Genomic DNA, 19,699 nt, shown 5'->3' with positions numbered 1-19,699 from the left:
CCCAATGGCTGTTCCATCAGTGTGAGTGTGTGTGAATGGTTACTGTGTAGCAGGCAGCCCCTTGTCTGGTAGCCTCGGCCACCTGTGTGTGACAGTGTATGTGAATGGGTGCATGTGACATGTAGTGTTAAAGCGCTTTGAGTGGTCAGACAATGAGAAAGGTGCTCTACAAGTGCAGTTAATTTACATAAAATGACCACAAAGAGACACAAAAAGACTATTTAGGGACACAAAATGACAACTAAGATACAAAACAACCACAAAAGGACACTAAATGACTATGGAGACACAAAACAACCACAAAGGGACACAAAATGACTACAAAGAGACTCAGATCAACTACAAGGGACACAAAATGACTACAAAGAGACACAAAACAACTATGAAGGGACTCAAAATGACTACAAAGAGACACAAAACAACTATGAAGGGACTCAAAATGACAACAGAAAGACACACAAAACCACAAAATGAATACAGAGACACAAAACAACCTCAAAAGGACAAAATGACCGAAGAGACAAAAAACCACAAAGGGATACAAAATGACTAGAGAGAGACACAAAGCAACCTCAAAGGGACACAAAATGATTACAAAGGGACACAAAATGACCAGAGACACACGAAGCAACCACAAAGGGACACTAAGGGACTACAAAGAGACAAAACAACTACAAAGGGACACAAAACGACCAAAAAAACAACAACCAAATAACCTGAGAGCAACACAAAATTATCTCAGAGACCCAAAAATGACAACACAAAGGCATAAAACAACCACAAGGAGACACAAAATTACTACAAAGTCTTTGTGTTTTGCTCCTATGTAGAAGACATTGTCGGGGCCTTTGCATAACTGTGCCCAGGGGCCCACTTACTCATAATCCGCCCATTTTAAAAGGTGTGTGTGTGTGTGTGTGTGAGTGAGAGAGAGAGAGGGAGAGGGAGGGAGCCACTAAACAAACTGTACACATGAGACAAACGTGTTTTACGATTGGTTTTACTATACAAAATAATTTGTGACAAACTCTCATAAAAACAGTTTATGGCGCATCATAGCTCAGTCTCATGACGAAGGTCTGAATGAAAAAATAGTCGATTCACTTCAATTTATTGCTGTAAATTTCTCCGTTCCTTCATTCTGTTTCTAATTTGCGTTGGTCTTCCATCACAGATATGAAGTGCCAAATATCAAGTCTATATCTCTATAAATGTAACAGTTTGTGGGGTTTGACAAACTGTTGCTGTTGTATTAAAATATATTTCAAAAACAAATTCTTAATAAAACTGTCCATATGGGTTGCATTTTAATTTTCCATCTTACATCTTGCAGGTCCCTGGTTCACTGTCATATAAAAATCTGTGACCATAAATAAACTAGAATAAAAGTAAACTGGAGCAGATCATGAGCACAGTGAAGAGGGTCAGAAGAAAGAAACAGCACTTTGCTTGTTCATCACTATACGTGATAAACAGTTCACAAAGTCTGAGAGTGGTTCCCCCATTGTCCGTAGTAACCATCTGTCGAGTTTCCAGTGTTGGAAAAGCGCATTTATAGCAACATTTTACTTCAGAAGTCGGGGAAAGCTATTTGCTACACCAGCAGTTCTTGTGGAGAAGCTCTGCAGATAGCGATCCTCCACACAGAGCAGGCACATTCTGTCCTGATGAGGAGCCCGATAAGCGTTAAGTGGCAAGGCAGTTGGATTCTCAGTGGTTCTTGCATTCCCCGTCCATAGAGACTTTGTCAATCTACTCTCCCAAATGTCCATTTTACTCCTGGCTGATAAGCAGCGCAGAGCAACGACGCATCACCAGAGCTCACACTTGTGTTTAGGGTTCATGGGAGCATCTGCTTTGCAGCCAAAGTGCTTTGAGAATTCCTGTGAATTGGAGATGGTGCCGATGACTCTGAATCTTGACGGACTGTGAGGGTCTGTGATGACGCCCTCGTGTGAGCTTTCAGGTGTCCTGACAGAGCACCATACCTGCAGGAATAATAAAGAAAGAGACGCAACATGAGGGATTAATTCTGTGTGGTCCTTTAAAATTATTAGTTGATTTCAATGAATTCTAAAGAGATTTCAGAGACTGGCATGAACTGATTACATCGCTCATTATGATTTTTCATCAGCAATCATTTCTTGCAAGCATTGTTGCCTCACAGCAAGAGAGTTCCTAATTCGAACCCTGAGCTTCTGTGTGAAGTTTGGGTTTCCTCCAGGTACTCCAGCTTCCTCCCACAGTCCAAAGACATGCAGGTTAACTGGTGACTCTAAATTGTCCGTAGGTGTGAATGTGAGTGTGAATGGTTGTCTGTCTCCATGTGCCAGCCCTGTGATAGTCTGGTGACCTGTCCAGGGTGTACCCTATCTCTCGCCCAGTGTCAGCTGGGATAGGCTCCAGCCCCCCCGCAACCCCTGTGCAGTTACGGAGTGAATGAATGAATGAATGAGCAGAACAATGTTTGTGCAGAGTTTGACACCACAATCCCTATTCCATAAAAGTTGTGACACTGTGTAAAACATAAATAAAAACAGAATGCAATGATTCACAAGTCCTCTCTGACCTATATTCAATTTACACTTTAAAGACAATATATTTAATGTTCAAACTTTATCATTATTTGTAAAGATATACTCAAGACAAGACACTCTATGGACTTTTATCTTACATATTGTTGAACTTCTCTTAACCAATATTCATTAAAATACAGAGGACTATCACTTTGGAACAACCTTCTTCCATCTCTACAATCATCATCTACATTACTGTTATTCAAAAAACATCTGAAAAGGACTCCAATTTGCAAAGACTCTAAACACTTCATTGATTTATTTGTAATTTGTGTTTTTTTGTTGTTGTAAATTGTATATCTTAAATAATTTTGTAATAATTCTTAGTCTGGATCTCTTATTCAATTATGCAGTTTTCCCTGTATTGTCTATATATGTATGTGCAAATAAACTAAACTAATTTGAATTTGATGCCTGCAGCACATTGCAAAAAAGTTGAGACAGGGGAGTGTTTACCTCTGTGTTACATCACTTTTTCCTTTAACAACACTCAGTAAGCATTTGGTAACTGAGGACACTAATTGCTAAAGTTTTGAAGGTGAAATATCTCAAGATTCACAAGTGGGCCTGTAAACAAAGGCTTCATCAAGTATTTAATAAATCTGAATTAGTGCATTTAATTCCTTTTTTCTTGTGTCATTTCATTTTATTGCACGTCATTTTAAAAGATTTAAATGTTATAGAAGTTGTAGATAAGACTCTCGCAGACTGACTAACTTGCAAAAATAATGATTTTAATACTGCAATGTTTCCGTGACCAGACCTTCATCAGGCAAACAGTCTAGCAACCGAAACGTTGCAGCATTAAAATCATCATTTTTTTTAGTTAAACAGTCTGCAGGAGTCTTTTCTACAAGTTTTATTCCTCTCGTCCCTCTCCTACGCACCTGTTTGAAAGTAGTTGTGCAAAGTATTCCTTCGTTTTAAGGATTGAAATGTTACGATTTCTTCATCAGTGTAATTTGATTGAGTTAAAACCAATGGCTCGAGGAAAAAAAAAAGATGTGTTTAATACTTATTTCCGTCATTGTATGTCAAAAAAAAATCATTGCTGTTCTTATGTACATGTTACATAGCGTCCCAACTTTTCTAGCAATCTGGGTTGTGGAAAGCTGTTCCTGCATTCATCTTCTTTCAGGCTTCTCTGCGCTCACCTTGACTCTGAGTCTGACACGTGTACGTCTGAGCAGGATTTTCAACTAGTCTGGAACCAATCACAGTCCGGTATGCAACTTATACAACTGTGATGTGGAAACTTGAAGCCTCCAGGGCACAAACACTGAGAGCTGACTCCTCAGTGAAGCAGGAGGCATCTTGTGCCCAGCAGTTGAACTTGGGAAATGAACAATATTTGCATATTCATAGATTATGGATTTTTTTCAAAGAGGGCGAGGGCGCAGATGTGTAAAAATCCATATCAGGGTATTTTCATGTCTATTAAAACATGTCTGGTGGGGAAGCCATAAGAAATACAGTGAGAAGTAGGTGGACAGGATCATGGAGTCAGAGGAGGTAATGTGAGGGATACAAACCTGGGCAAACCCGACAAAGAACAGCTGATGGTTCGTCAATCCCAGTGCAGGCAGCGTGGCCTCGTCGCCGTTCTTTTCAATCCAGTTCACGTAAGCCTTCAAAGCAACAAACGATCATGTTACACACATGCATTTATAGATCTGCTCATGTAAAAGTGTATAATCACACAGACAGAGGAGAAAAAGAAGATCCACAGTGTCATTTCCCTCTGGTTCACATACCACAAGCTGCTTTTACCTCCGTATGATTTGCTCCTCTGCTTCAGAGCTTGTGACCTTTCATTACATGGAAAGAATGTGTGCATGTGAAGAAGTAACCAGAGGCTGACAAGGCCACTCATAACCACCTGTTGCATTTCCAGGCTTCGCTGTAAACCACACAACCTGCTTTTTCCAGTACAGATGAATGGATGTGACCCGCAGTGGCCTCGGAGAATAAGCTAATGCCGGGGATTAATGTCAGATCTGCGTGATCGTTTTCCGACCTTCTGAACGTGCTATCTGACATCCTTGCCATAGGAAACATAACAGCAGCAGCCTGAACTTCCTCTCTCTCTCTCTCTCTCACAGCAGCGTTTAATCGTTCGTCTACATCAGTGACAGAAAGTCATTTTGTGCCCATGATTTAATCACATAAAGAAAACATCCACTCATGCTTCCTATCTGACATCAGACCTTGTAGGCGGCCTTGAGTCCACCGTTGTCAGCGATGTTTTCTCCCAGGGTGTGTCGTCCATTCAGAGGCTCCTTGTTGATGCTGTAGTTTCCGTACTGCTCAACCATGCACTGCGTCTGCTTCTTGAACGCCTCCACAGAAGAGTTCTTCCACCAGGGACGCAGATTTCCATCCTTGTCGTATTCTCTCCCTTTGAATAAAAGGGTGAAATATTCAACAAATCTTTTAGTATCACGAGAATGATGAGATTTAGCATCTTTGTTTAAAATGGAAAACTCTTCTACCAACCTTGGTCGTCAAAAGCATGAGTCAGTTCGTGTCCCATGACGACTCCGATCCCACCGAAGTTAAGAGCTCTGAAAAGAATTCAAAGTCACACATTTTAAAAATGTACATGAAGCACACCTTTATAACCCTTGACAACAACTTTTCAATATTTGTGTGTATGATGTGTTTTTTCATTGACGCTCTTGGCCACGCAGAGTAAAGCCATGCCGCAATGATTTTTGTTTCCATTGTCAGGTTAGACGTGCTGAGCCACCCCAAGACATGCCGAAGATGGACCTTCTCTGAAGTGGGTCCAAAAATTTAAAAGCTCGCCTTAGAGCAGGTAGCGGTGACATCAAATGAGCGATGTCACGTTTCTGCGCTGACTTTTGGTGATGTTTCTGCTGCAAATGCCAGCAGATACTTTGCCGATTTCTACTGTTTAAAGAAGAGAAAAAAATGCAATGGCAAGCACCTGGTCCGCTTCAGAAATGCAAGCCCTGTTCACTCTGTGGACTGAGAAGACCCCTCAAAAGGACCTGGCTGGCGCAACCAGAAATGAGAAGGTCTATCAATCTGTTGCCTGCAAGCTGTAGGAGGTGGAAATCCAGGGTTCCTACATGAAGTGCCGCGAAAAAATTAAAAAACTCCACCAGCAGTACAAGGGGATAATTGACCACAATAACACCAGCGGGCGGACAGAAAGACGTTCCGGTGGTTTGACTTGTAGGTGTTGGAAGGAGCCTAAAAGTCCTACACTGAATATGTGGATGGTTCAAATGATGGAAACTACTGCGTGGGAAAAGATGCTAGGAAGATTCAGTTGGAAAAATGATATGGTTAATGAACAATGGCACAGCTTCAGTGGATATATGTCTGGAGGGAGAAATCTGATCGTGTAATAGTACACTTGTAAGAGACACGTTGCACTAAAGACTGGCTCACTACCATGACTGAAGAGCTGCCTATCCTGTATTAATGTCTGTCTATGTTCGCTAGACTTCCTGCCTGTTTGTTTGTTTGTTTTTGACTGTCGTGGTATTTTACGCAATAATATAATAAAATAACATTTTAATTACAAAAAACAAACCTTTTGCCATATTTGCTGATACTGTCACTGTGTCCACACAGTAGTTCATTAGACAGATAATCTGTGGAATAAATCATGCACCTCCGTCTCTGTACTGCAGACATGTCCAAAGTCCAGCCCAGGGGTCAATTGTGGCCCACAGACCAATTTTAAACTGCATGTGGTTGTTTCTCATTTGTACAGGATGTCTTTTAATAGCCAATATGATGCGAGAAGCAGCTGGACCCCGTTCAAAAAAGTTCGGACACCCCTGCTGTAGAGCTTCCAATGACATTTGCAAGAATCTACTGCACATGAATGAAAACAACCAATCAGAGCCGAGGAGTCTCTAAAGCCCAGTTTCCACCGAGCAGTACTGTTCAGTACAGTTCGGTGTGCTTTTTTTCTGTTTCCACTGTGAAAAGTTGTGGATGGTACCAATGGGATCATTCCTACAGTCCCCATTTTGGTTCCCCTTCTGTTGGGGTACCTAGCACACAGATCTGGTACTAAAAGGTGGAGCTGTGAACGCTGCAGTCTGTTGTACTAAAAGGTGGAGCTGTGAACGCTGCAGTCTGTTGACTGGTCAATAGAGGATGGTCACTCTGCTCAGGGCTGAGTTGTGGCTGGTTTTGAGGCTCATGTAACCACTGTTCATACCATGGAGAGTCTAATTATTAAACTGTGACTATAAAATGATCTGCCTCAAATGTTTCCAGAAACTGAAAATAAGAAAGTTTGTGAACCGGCCACCATGTTGGAAACAGTGGATCGAAAACCAAGAGCCAGCTGAAGCAAACTTTCTCATTTTACTGCTAAACAGTACACTAAAATATGTTTCTGTAAACATCTGAGGCGAGAAATAGGCAATGCAGTTACAGAATCTTGATTCATATTTGATCAGCGCTGGCTTGTTTGACACTTTGACCCCAATTCTCGAGCAGATTGACAGCTGCGTTAGAGACTCCTCTGCTGTTGTTTTCCTTCAGTGGCCACAGATTCTTGCAAATGCCATTAGAAGCACTACGAGAAGGAGGAACACAATTTTTTCACATATTATCTGTCTTATTATCAGTTTCCAAAAATATTACAAAAAGTTACTGTCATAAAAGTTACCAACTGTTTCTTTATAAGCAACAGTTTGCAAGGAAAAAAATGGGAAAAACTCTTCTTCACTTTTTCGCCAAGATTTAGATGAGATTGATACCACTCTCATGTCTGTCTGTGCTAAACTAAGCTAACTTGCTTCTGGCTCCTGCTTCAGATTGAACAAAGACTGGAAACATATGGCAGCAACTAGCCTGGCTCTGTCCAAAGGTAACAAAATCCACCTGCCAGCACATTTAAATTTCACTATCTTGTTTGTTTAATCTAAATAAAACAAAGTGTAAGTGACAATTTGTGGTCTTACTGGAGGTTATGTGCTTTCTTGTTATGTGTGAGTTCCCACATCTCAGATTTGTTCAGCAATTCAAATTGAATCAAATCAAATTGAATATTCAAATAAAAATAAAAGCTAATGAAGTGAGACAAAATGGCAATTCAGTCTGATTATCAGGTTAAATCTGCAGCACACCGCAGGGCTCTCACGTGTAGTTAAAAAACAGCTGTTCAATTACTTCATCTGGTGCCGCTTGGCTGTGTTTTTTTATTACCAGTGCTGTTTTATACTTCACTGGTGTTTTTATCTTTCGCTGCTTTGACGGTTTTGTGAACTAAAGACAATTTTCCACTCTGGTTGACAATAAACCTTTTTTATATTTTAATAAAATCCAGATTCGTCGTGCAGGAGACCTACTTAGGCCACGAGCGGCTGTAAAACGGAGCCTGGAGAATTCCTGCAGGCAGCACCATCTCGTTCTTGGTTGGGTTGTAGTATGCATTCACAGTCGGAGGGGTCATGCTCCACCTGAAAAAACAAGGAACACAGGACCACCATAAGAGGCTGACATCAAGGGTCACAGCAGATTCAGAGTATCTATAGCGCCTGCTTGGTCGTGCCAGGCTGACTGCAGATGGGTTTGAAAAGCATGGGAACCCTCATCTGTCCCCTCCTCCCCCCTCTCGTCTAATTAGAGACAAGGATCAGTTCAGCGGGGAGAAGTTGGTTGCCTGGGAACATTTGTGGATGGCAGCCGTATTCTGCTGAGTCAGTATGATGGGAATGTGTCCCCATCGGAGCGTGTAGCCTCCTCTCTGGCAGGCGGGGCGGTGGAAGGGAAGAGGGAGCAACTCACTGGTTTCTGTTGGGAGTTTTCCTCAGCTGGTCGGCAGTCACTCTGGCTGAGAAGTTGTAGTACTGCATGACATTTTGGAAGTAGAGCTCCGACACCACCTCGAACTAAAAGAGAAGAATCAGAAGTGATGAGTTTTGTGTTGTGGGGAGACATTTCTGTGACACATAAAAGTGACAGGATGGGCAGGACATGTGACGCAGCTCCACATTTACCTACATCATTGAACACTTTGTCCAGCTTTGTGCCGTTCATGATGAATTCTGGATATCCAACCATGTTGTATATTGCATCCGCCTGTCACCAAATTAAAAAAAAAAGACTGTGAAAGACGCATTTTCACACCAGGTGGCAGTGCTGTATTTCTCAGCACACAAAACAGAGCTCATTCAGATGTTAATGTCTGCCTAAAGCTTCAGTAGGAAACTTCCTGGGAAAGAAACACACATCTTCCTCCTACCTTTTCTTTCGCTGCTTTTTTTGTCTCCGAGTCCATCCAGCTCACATACTTCAGGCTGTCCTCAAACGCCCGTTTAATCTCTGCAACCATATCCTCAGCCTGGAGCACAGAAGACACAGAGGAAAGTCATAAAAGCACATCATCTCGCACAGCAGGAGCGGCAGTTTGTGAAGGAAAGGACTTTCAGACGGCTTACAATGGCCTTGCTGTCCTCGGCAAAGGTGGCTTTGACAAACATGGCTCCCAGAGCGAAGCCCAGGGCGCTGTCTGTGTCACTGACACACACCTTCCAGCGTGGAGTGCAGCTCTGCAACACCAGATCAACACATCAAGACATGTTGGAAAAATGCATCATCACTGTTAGATAACATCAGACCATCTGGAATGTGATTTCTCTGTCAGTGTGCCATATTTCGTTCAACCCGTTTCGTCACTTCTTGTATTTCCCAGAATAAACGTGACAAATCTCCCAGGACGTGGGTAGACTTGTACCATTCAGCCCTGGGCAACGTGTGTAGGTGGAGAAAATTGTGGTGATGGCGAAACAGTAGCAGAGTGAAAGTCAGACCGTGAAAGTGTTTCTGTGAAGACAATGCAGTCTAGTAACAGACTGCTGTTTCTCCTGCAAAGCAGTGTGACAGTTTGGCCAATCCGTTCCGACTTCTCACCTAATGCGTGCTGGGATAGAGGCCTCCTACCACTCTGAACAGGATAAACATGAATGTAAGATTGATGTTTTTCTCCCTATATGTGAAGAAGGGGCCTACATTTTCTATTGGCTGTGGAGCTGCAACATAAATGTCTTTACACGTCCAAAATTACGACCCACAACCCTAACCGACCCGAGCATTAGTTAAATATATGTATGCTCTACTGTTCTTGTACAAGATATTACAGACCCGATCCAGAGAGTGTCCGAGAGGAGAGGGACCCGAGACGTGGGACAGGTAACCTACCTGACAAACCTGCTACTTAAAACTGCCACTAAAAATGCCACTCTACTGCAAAGAACATTTATCATGTCAGATACAACGGACTGTTCTCACACATCTTAATGTATATAATGTTTAATAATGTTTGAGAAGTCTATTTTTATTTTATTCTATTGTCACCTATTTTGCTGTTGTGATGTGAGCTGCTTTAATGATTTGATTTCCCCAGCTTACTATCCATCTTTCCCCAGCTTAGCCTCCAACTCCGTGGTGCTGCAGCTCAGCATGCTTTCACCTTACTTCTGCATTTGTGATCTGACCATATGTCAGCACAGTCAGTCATCACACAAGTTACACACTCAGCACTTTGTGTGTGTTGGATCTCGGATCCCAGATACCAGTTAGACTAATGAAGACTTCTACTGCAACAAATAATGACTGATTAACTGATGAGTTGTCAACTATTACATTCATTGGCAACCAACGTGATAATTGATAAGTCAGTTTGAGTAGTTTTTGAAGGGAAAAAAATCATAATTGTCTGATTCAGCTTCTTCAATCTGAATATTTCCTGGTTTCTTTACTCCTACTTTAACAGTAAACTGAATATCTTTGGGTTTTGGTCGAAACAAGACATTTGAGAACGTCGTTTTAGGCTTTGGGAAACACTGATCAACATTTGTCACCATTTTCTAACATTTTATGACCAAACAAATAATCGATTAATCGAGGAAAAAAGACCGATTAAAGGTCCAGTGGGTAGGATTTAGGGGGGGGTATATAGGCAGAAATGGAATATGATATAATAAGTATGTTTTCTTTAGTGTGTAATCACCTGAAAGTAAGAGTTGTCATGTTTTTGTAACCTTAGAATGAGCTGTTTATGTCTACATTGGGAGCAGGTCCTCATCCACGGAGATCTCAATGTTGCATCGCCATGTTTCTACAGTAGCCCAGAATGGACAAAACAAACGCTGGCTCTCAATAGGGCCATTCACCAACACTGATTTATTCAGTGTTTTAACCGGTTTTAATCACCAGGTCCAGTTGTTTTGGAGAGAGATCTCAGCGGTAAAAACCTCCTGAACAATAAACACTAAAAGAATTCTAACCAGGAGAAGTACAGCTAGATGCCAATAACCCCCCCTAAATCGGACTTTTAATTGACAATGAAAATAATTATTAGTTGCAGCCCTAATTGGTTGTATTCCAGAGGAAGAAATAAAAAGACATCAATGCTAAAATTAATCAGCATAGTTTTGATGCTTTTTGGATATGTACAGAACACAAAACATAAACTATAGCTGCCACTGTTAAAAAATCTTGAATATTTCTTATTCTTTTCTAAAATAGACAGAAAATCTACACAAATGAGGGAAAGGGTTGTGATCATGAGAAATGTGTGACCTCTGTGCTCAGTGTTCTTGAGGCAGAGCTGAGCTGTTATCTTTCTGTGGGCTGAGACACAGTCTTCTCTCTAAAGGACAGAGTGGCTTTTTTGTTTGGACAAAACAGCAACACCCAGGACACCACACACGGTATTTACAGTCAAAGCTGAAGCAAAGCATGCGAAAAGCAAAATATCCTGTTTTTGCCCTCATTCAGAAAAATACAATATTCCTGCTGATCTGTTTACATGACTAATGAAAAGGAATATTCCACTAATACCACTGTTTACACACAGCTGTGCAAACTCACATTAACACTGACATTGTTTATCACTTCAAGATATTGAAAAGTTGGAGTCGTTTTTGCGATTTTGCTTCTTTGCTTGTTTTCCACCAGTGGCCATGTATCTCTACTCCACAGCCTTGCGACCTGTTGGCTTGTGAACAACCAATGCAAGAGGCCGAGTGTCGCAATAAAAACCCTAGACGCATATTCTGAATGTGCTGTATACATGTCCAAACACTATTAAAACCCAACTAATAGGTAGGTAGGTAGGTAGGTAGGTAGGTCGGTAGGTAGGTACACAGATATGTGTATAGGGAGGTAGGTAGGTACATAGGTAGGTAGGTAGGTAGGTACATAGGGAGGTAGGTAGGTAGGTACATAGGGAGGGAGGGAGGGAGGGAGGTAGATAGGTAGATGGGTAGGTAGATAGGTACTGTAGGTAGGTAGATAGATAGGTAGGTACATAGGGAGGTAGATTGGTAGATGGGTAGGTAGATAGGTAGGTAGGTAGGTAGATAGATAGGTAGGTACATAGGTAGGTAGGTAGGTAGGTAGATAGATAGGTAGGTACATAGGGAGGTAGATTGGTAGGTAGGTAGGTAGGTAGGTAGGTAGGTAGGTACATAGGCAGATAGGTAGGTAGATAGGTAGGTAGGTAGGTAGATAGATAGGTAGGTACATAGGGAGGTAGATTGGTAGGTAGGTAGGTAGGAAAGTAGGTAGGTAGGTAGGTAGGTAGGTAGATAGGTACATAGGCAGATAGATAGGTACATAGGCAGATAGGTAGGTAGATAGGTACATAGGTAGGTGGGTACATAGGGAGGTAGGTAGGTAGGTAGGTAGACAGGTACATAGGTAGGTAGGTACATAGGGAGGTAGGTAGGTACATAGGTAGGTAGATAGGTACATAGGGAGGTAGGTACATAGGGAGGTAGGTAGGTACATAGGTAGGTAGGTAGGTAGGTAGGGAGGGAGATACATAGGGAGGTAAGTAGGTAGATCAGTAGGTAGATAGGTACATAAGGAAGTAGGTAGGTAGGTAAGTAGGTAGGTACATAAGGAGGGAGGTAGGTAGATCGGTACATAAGTAGGTACATAGGGAGGTAGGTAGGTACATAGGTAGGTAGGTAGGTAGGTAGGTAGGTACATAGGTATGTGTATAGGGAGGTAGGTAGGTACATAGGGAGGTAGGTAGGTAGGTAGATAGGTAGGTAGGTAGGTAGGTAGATAGGTACACAGGTAGGTAGGTAGGTAGGTACATAGGTAGGTAGGTAGGTAGGTAGGGAGGGAGGGAGGTACATAGGGAGGGAGGGAGGGAGGTAGGTAGGTACATAGGGAGGTAAGTAGGTACATAGGGAGGTAAGTAGGTAGGTCAGTAGTCAGATAGGTACATAAGGAAGTAGGTGGGTAGGTAAGTAGGTAGGTAGGTAAGTACATAGGGAGGTAGGTAGGTAGGTACATAGGGAGGTAGGTAGGTAAGTAGGTATGTCGGTATGTCAGTATAGGTCGTTGGTTGGAGATGGATGGATGGATGGATGGATGGATGGATGGATAACTATTGCGCACAGCAGTGGAAATTTGAAAAGGTCTCACTTGGAATATCCAAACAGAATATTCTGTTTACATGAACTGCATCAAATTTAGAATATTGTTAGAATAATACTGGGATATTAGTGAGCATGTAAACACAGTCAATTTTTGAACCTACATAAACTTTAAAGCGACATATTTCAGTCGTGTGTACTGAAACTTTGATTTACCTCGCAAACAGAAAAGTTTCCTTTAGTGACAGTAAATGTGCTTTTATGTGTTTAATTTTTATTTTGTAGCCACAATTTAATAATAAACTTAATAAACACAATCTCACTCTAAACCAGCCACTTCGCTGACTGTCAAACATTCCTTATACGCCAAAGTTATTATCAGGTGAATGGAAGGACAAGGACAAATGGGGATGCATGTAAACACAGATAAAGAGGACACGAGGTCGGACGGAGGAAATGAGGAGTGTTCTGAGCAAGCAAACAGCAAGTTGTAAACGCGTGCACGGAGGCACGGATGGAAAAAAAGAGACTCGGCCGCACTGTCACATAAAACAGATACTCAGAGAGACACACAGAAAGTTTTGGGTTTGTTGTTACAGCTTGACCCCAGTTGAAAAGAAGGCGGAGGGAACAGGATCCTGCTGAGATAAGGGCTGAGGCCACCGGAGCCTTCACAGTCAAACTGTTACTCACTGAGGAGAAAACAAACTGCTGCCGAGTTCATATAATGTAGATTTAGACAGGATACGTGTTTAAGTTTTAATATCTTTGACTACGTGTGCGAATAAGTCTCAGTTCACCCAATTTCCGAAAACAATTTTCCCATTTATCTGCAGTGCAGTGGCATCAAGTAACAGATTATTTTGGTTTAATTAACCTTGGATTTAGGATGAATTTTTGCTTTCGACCCCAAAGGATAAAACAATGTCCCAGTCGCTCTGGATAATCCACAAACATCAAACAGTTTTCAGTGGAACAACTTCTTTGGTCGAAAGCGGTTCCAGTAAAAAACTGATCGAGAGCGAGGTCTGTGGATTATCTAGAGGAACCAGGTCACTGTCCCTGGAAAGACACGTCACTGTCAAACGTTTTACATGGAAAATTTCAATCTTATTTGCAGCTGAACTTATCCTTTAGCCTCGCCACTAACCATCTGACTGTGTCCACATGTACATGAAAAACAAGTTAGTGAGAGAAATCACGTTACGGCAGGAAATCCTTGTAAATCCTCAACATGCATTCAGAATACATCTACCCAAAATAACAATTTTCAATCAAGACTGTGACACGTGCAATGATGCCATTCTGTCAGCAATTTGACCAGCTGAATTGCAGGTGACACCATCAGCCAGCTTGAGTCGAGCTCAGACGGCCAGTTCACACCGCTGCAACTTTTCAGGTTTTGTCAGAAATCAAGTTTGTTAAGCAGATATCTAGCTTTTTCTTTTTTTTTTTTAGCAGATTTATCTTTTAAATCTCTTATCCTAACTATTAAAACCAGGTTTCTCCTTTAATTTTCCTCCTTTTATTGATTTTAACTGCACTGTAACTGTTATTCTTGTATTTTATGCCCATCTTGGTGTAATTTAACTATTCATTTATTTTTATTCTCTAGTTCTTTAAAGCTATAGTGCGTAACTTCTACAGGTCCGTAAATGTCCGTTTCACCCAAGCCACTACTAGAGGAGATGACACAATGCTGATTAAGCCGATCGGCTCCTCTAATATCTCGCGCTATTTTTCAATATATATCATTTTTAGTTTGCGTGTCAACCGGCGACATTCCCGCGCTGGCGCACAGGAAATGCTTCCTCACAACAAGAAGGGAGGGGGAGGAAGAGTGGAGAGTGTCATAGCAAGAGGTAGAGTGCAGGTAGAAAGAGAAAGCAACATGGCGGAGAAGCGGCCGAGACACGGTTCAGAAGTGGATCCTACCACAAAGAAAAAGCCTGGACGTTCGGCTGAAGGTCTATTAGCAAAGAAGGAAAGTGACCGACGGAGAAGGCAAACAAGGATTTGTATTGGCGTCGCTTTTCCTCGGTGGAGAGCCCTGAAGGAAGAAATTGGGCTGAGGGCAGACACGGATGTTGCCTTGCTGCTGTTGGATAAGTAAGTGACTTGGTTTATAATTATATTATGAGTAGTATGTGTTGCTGTTACATGTACTGGACCTAGTACTTTATTATTTTCTTGGAAATGGTGCTATGAACGTAATGTAATGTTAGCAGCCTGGTGTTCGCCACGTTGTGTAGCATTGTGTACACGGTGTGAAGCGAGTGTTACTCTGTGTACGGTGTGTGGCGACTGGCGAGTGTTACTCTGTGTACACGGTGTGTGGCGAGTGTCACTCTGTGTACATGGAAGTGCCGCCGGCTTATTAGTTGTAATAACGCATTATCCGCTGGGAGGCGACAGAAGTTACGCACTATAGCTTTAAATGAATTGCTTGTAAATGACCTTTTATAATGTGTTTCTTATGCACCTTGTGTAGATGCTTTTGATGTTTTATGTAGAGCACTGCTGAAATGTGCTGTATAAATAAACTTGTCTTGCATTAAATAAAGTTTAAGAACCCAGGTTGCTACATTAAAGCCAACATGAAGCACCGATGAGTCATTTTAAGTTCTTTTACTAAGGTCTTATCATACTGAAGGGAAAATCCTGCTCCTCTGTCGTTGCCAATTTCCATTTTTCTGCATTCAGTGAAAACAGAGCTGAGTGTCACACACAAGAACGAGAGGTCAAGTGAGAGCTCTCTAAATCAAACTGTTTGGCTTTGAGCCATTTCCTCTGCCGCACACACTGGCCTTCTAAAAGGCCAAATACATGCAGAAGGACAATGACAAAACAGCGACTTACATACTTGTATGCAGTTCACAAATGTGTTAAAACACATTATCAGGATGAGAATTTGCCCCAGGACTTTTTATCTGCTTAATCCCACCTCTGTGTTTAAATCTCTCTGTGTCATGCTGGATTATAGAGTGTACATTTTATCTCTCACCTTCTTGGTCCCGTACATGACCTCAAGGAAGCGCTGCTCTGCGTCCTGGAACCTCTCGTCCAAAATGGACACCATCTTCCTCACCACTTTCATTATCATGTAGTTGTTGAGGAGGCTGAAAAAAGGAAATATCACATTCATTGTTTTGCTGCTCTCTTCAGTAGCTGCCTGAATGTTCACCACTGTGCCTTTCAGCAGGAGGATTTATGCATGTATCTACTGTGTAAACATGAACAGACATGGTAATGTTCAACCTGTAATCGATGTTTAAATGGAAAAACTATTAAGGCCTGCAAAGTGTCTGACCTTTTATTTGTTTTAGTTATGAGGTCAGAAACTTGCTGGAGGTATTCTTTGGCATAAACAACCACCGGCTCTGACTCGTTGAGCTGCACAGGAGCAAACACTTCTGTGAGGTATGGCATCCAGTCCACTGCAGGAACCAGAGTCTGCGGACACACAGATAAAACACACATAACCAAACACTGACACATGCTGTTGGGAAACATTTGATACACAAATATGTAGAATTCCATTTATATTTTAACACTAATATAGCTTTTCACTTTCTTTGGTACAATCTACTGCTAGCTAACCTAGCACCACTGAGCTAGCTAATGTTACAGCTCCACAAAGCATTTCTCCCCAGTTGAAAACACCAGGCACTCCTCAGGAAAAGCAAAGCTGTCAGCGCTTTGAAAGTGCAGCATGTTTTCAGCTGCAATGCTTTAGTTGCGTCTAATTGCTATGACACGGAATATGCGCAGAAATAAAAATGTTGGTGCAAGGTAGAATTCTTGCTCTGGATGAAGGGAAGGCTGAAGCATATAGGGAGGACAGACCATCTGGTCTGTGTGGATTCATGAGAGGAAACATATATAAATATATATACACTGTATTAACATATTTCTCTTCTGTTATTGTTGTTGTTCAGCACTTGTACATGGAAGATGTGACGGCTGGTCTTTGTGGTATTTGTCCCTCCTCCACTGTGACTGAACAGTTGGGTAAATAGTGACAGTGAAGAGCACAGCGTCTTTCCCATAGATTAACATTTAACACTCGGTGCTCAAAAAAATGCTGCACTCCCATTGCAAAGAATTGAAAAGAGGCACGCTTCCTTCTGTGCAGTGATACAGTTGGCAGGTGTAATTCAGTAGAAAGAAAATAGTTCCCACTTAAAACTGCTCACAACAAATTCTGTGGATTATCCTGAATAGCTGGGTTGTGATTTCTGCAAAGAGACATTGCTGTTGAGTTTTCGAAATGTATTTTTTTGGTGTTTTGAGCACCACAAGCTGAGTGCCATCTAGTTCCATTGTACTGGAGAGAAGGCAGACATCTCAATGGCCGATATCTCCAACACTCTGCAACTCACACCAAAACAATCTAGATTAATAAATAGCACTACAGGTAAGAGGAAAAATATGTATTTTTGATTTTGAGGTGAACGGTCCCTTTAAGTGCTGTTTACTGTTGCTGTACTTACTGTCAGATCTTTGGCCTTCATCTTATGGTAGATGAGCTCCTCATCTCTCCTCTCCTCCTGAGGGACTGTGATGTTGGCCAGGGTGGTTTCAAAGTCCACGATCTCCTGCATCAGCGCCCGAGACGTTTCCTCGGAGCCGCCCAGGAGAACCCCTAACTCCGTCAGGAAGTTTAGGTATGCCGTCAAATACTGCAAAGTCCAAAACAGGCAGCAGAGTGAGGTGGAGGTGGGGGTGGAGGGGGTCGGGGAGACAAAGGGTGTGTGTATTTGAGAAGAATTCAATTAGGAAAGTAATCCTGAGCTATGCAAACACAAGCTACTCTGCAGAGTTTCTCCCCTGAAGCTGAAATATTTTCTTTAATATTTGTTGACTTTCTTTGCAAACATCCGCAACGAGCCTATGGGTATTTTCAGAGTTAAATTACAGGTCATTTCTTTTGTTATTTCTCATTACAGAAAATTACAGATCTTGATTTAATGGCCTGACTTACGCTTCAATTTATTTTAAAGGGTGGCTCCATCATTATCATTATTATTATCATTGATGTTTTTATATCATTCTGTCACTTTACATTAGTGTAACTTATGTATTCAGATCCTAAAATTCAGATTTTGATCAAAATATGTGTATTTCAGCCTCAAAATGTAATTTTCTCAGGCCCCTCTGAAAACTTTTTCCCACATGATGTGATGTAGATTTCTGACAATGTTGTTGTTATCCCACATCCTGCTGTGGACGCCACATTAGTTCGATTTCGAAAGTCAGACATAAACAACCAAACTAAACTACTCAGTTGGCGGTAGACCCGCAACTCCCTCTGAGCCGTGAGGTAAAATTACTGTTTCTGTCAATGGACTCTGGTGGCTTTGATGAGAGCACAGATAACAGCTTCAGTTCCCCGACAGAAAGGGCTGTCTGACTGCAAGGGAAACTGGTAAAATAATCTTAATAATGGGTACATTTAAACTGACACTGACTTGTTTTCAGGTGGTCCTTTTTTAAGGGGGCTAGAATACGTTTCGCTGCTGCACCCACCCACAGCCCCGTTTTCACCAAACGCTTTCTGTATGGTACCTTTAGAACCAAAAGTAACCCTTCAGACCTGATACCTAGACCCTAGGTCCATTTAGTGTTTCCACCGCAAACAGCACTCCTAAATGTGGGCGGTGTTGTTGTCACTCACTGCTCCGTTCAGCACTCACTGTATTTCCTCATTACCGGCGACACAGATGGAAGTCTGCACCTTGTTTATCGTCCACAGAACGAGGCTGCACGCCAGCATTTTCAGAACAAAACAGAACAGGCTGCAGTGAGAGTCTCTCTCCATGGGATATTTAAAAACAGTGGGTTGTGCTTTTAGCCCTTCTCAGACAAGCTCAGGGGTTTAGTGTTGCTGGAGCCCACAGGAACTACTCTCCACGACGCTTTTGAGTTCACATAATCCGACCGGAATTAATATATATTTTTAAACGCTTGAAGATCCCCTCATTACTAAACTGTGTGTGGGGGGAGGGGGTGGGGTATAACTGCTGTAACCTACATCACTGCTTTTTGATAACAGCTGAGTGGGAGTTTCTGTTTTAAGAACAGGGAAATGATCTCAGATTGACCTGACCTTTAACTTTCACTGTTTAACTTTGTACATGCTCAACCACTGTGAAACCAAGAATTCACCCATGGTACCTTTTCATTTGCTGTTTTGTTGAGGTAGTAATCCCGTGACGGTAGCCCCAGGCTGGACTGATCCACCTAGAGTCAAGAGAAACATCCTATGATTTCCAGTTCAGCCTCCATTTCAACAATCACAAACAACCTTTTGTTTTCATTCCTGCGTTGCCAGCATGTGGGCTAAAAGTAGAAGCCCGCCAAAGATCATATCTGTCCTATTTGTAATGGTCTCATGACACCCTCCAATGGAATGAACTCTTCTGTCAAGCTGTCATTGTGAAACCAAGAACACTGTGATAATGAGTCGATTGTCCCCAGAATATAAGCAGAGATAAAATCTGAAGGAGGCCTGTAAGAGCTGCTGGAGGACATTTGATTTAACAATTTAAAGTTGATTTAAGATAAATAGATGCCTGATTCTCTCACCTGGATGATGTTACTGCTGGAGTTTTTGGAATCGGTGCTGACAAACACTGTGAAGAAAGGCGAGGTGCGATAGTTGGCCGACACCATACGCAAAACTTCCTGGAAGTTGTCTTTGTTCCAGGGTTCAGTCAGGGCCCATCCTCCTAT

The 19,699-nt window shown here is 42.0% G+C and overlaps 1 protein-coding gene across 2 annotated transcripts in view; it reads right to left on the bottom strand.

Moving 5' to 3' along the window:
- Positions 1-984: 984 nt before the first annotated feature.
- Positions 985-19,699, bottom strand: part of ece1 (endothelin converting enzyme 1) — a 38,138-nt gene continuing 19,423 nt past the window's right edge. For both annotated transcript variants that reach the window (XM_050037833.1, XM_050037832.1), the window contains 14 exons: positions 19,553-19,699; positions 19,142-19,207; positions 17,458-17,646; positions 16,275-16,417; positions 15,969-16,083; positions 9,011-9,121; positions 8,815-8,913; positions 8,574-8,651; positions 8,358-8,461; positions 7,919-8,029; positions 5,073-5,140; positions 4,784-4,974; positions 4,109-4,204; positions 985-1,988 (listed from right to left, as the gene is read on the bottom strand). In XM_050037833.1, coding sequence (XP_049893790.1) covers positions 1,812-1,988; positions 4,109-4,204; positions 4,784-4,974; positions 5,073-5,140; positions 7,919-8,029; positions 8,358-8,461; positions 8,574-8,651; positions 8,815-8,913; positions 9,011-9,121; positions 15,969-16,083; positions 16,275-16,417; positions 17,458-17,646; positions 19,142-19,207; positions 19,553-19,699 — 1,695 coding nt within the window. In that variant the 3' untranslated portion in view covers positions 985-1,811. The remainder of the gene's footprint in view (positions 1,989-4,108; positions 4,205-4,783; positions 4,975-5,072; positions 5,141-7,918; positions 8,030-8,357; positions 8,462-8,573; positions 8,652-8,814; positions 8,914-9,010; positions 9,122-15,968; positions 16,084-16,274; positions 16,418-17,457; positions 17,647-19,141; positions 19,208-19,552) is intronic.

Source organism: Epinephelus moara, chromosome 24, assembly GCF_006386435.1.
Source record: "Epinephelus moara isolate mb chromosome 24, YSFRI_EMoa_1.0, whole genome shotgun sequence".
Lineage (NCBI taxonomy): Eukaryota > Metazoa > Chordata > Actinopteri > Perciformes > Serranidae > Epinephelus > Epinephelus moara.
The sequence above is the reverse complement of the archived record's forward strand: the minus strand, read 5'-3'. Positions and strand labels throughout refer to the sequence as shown.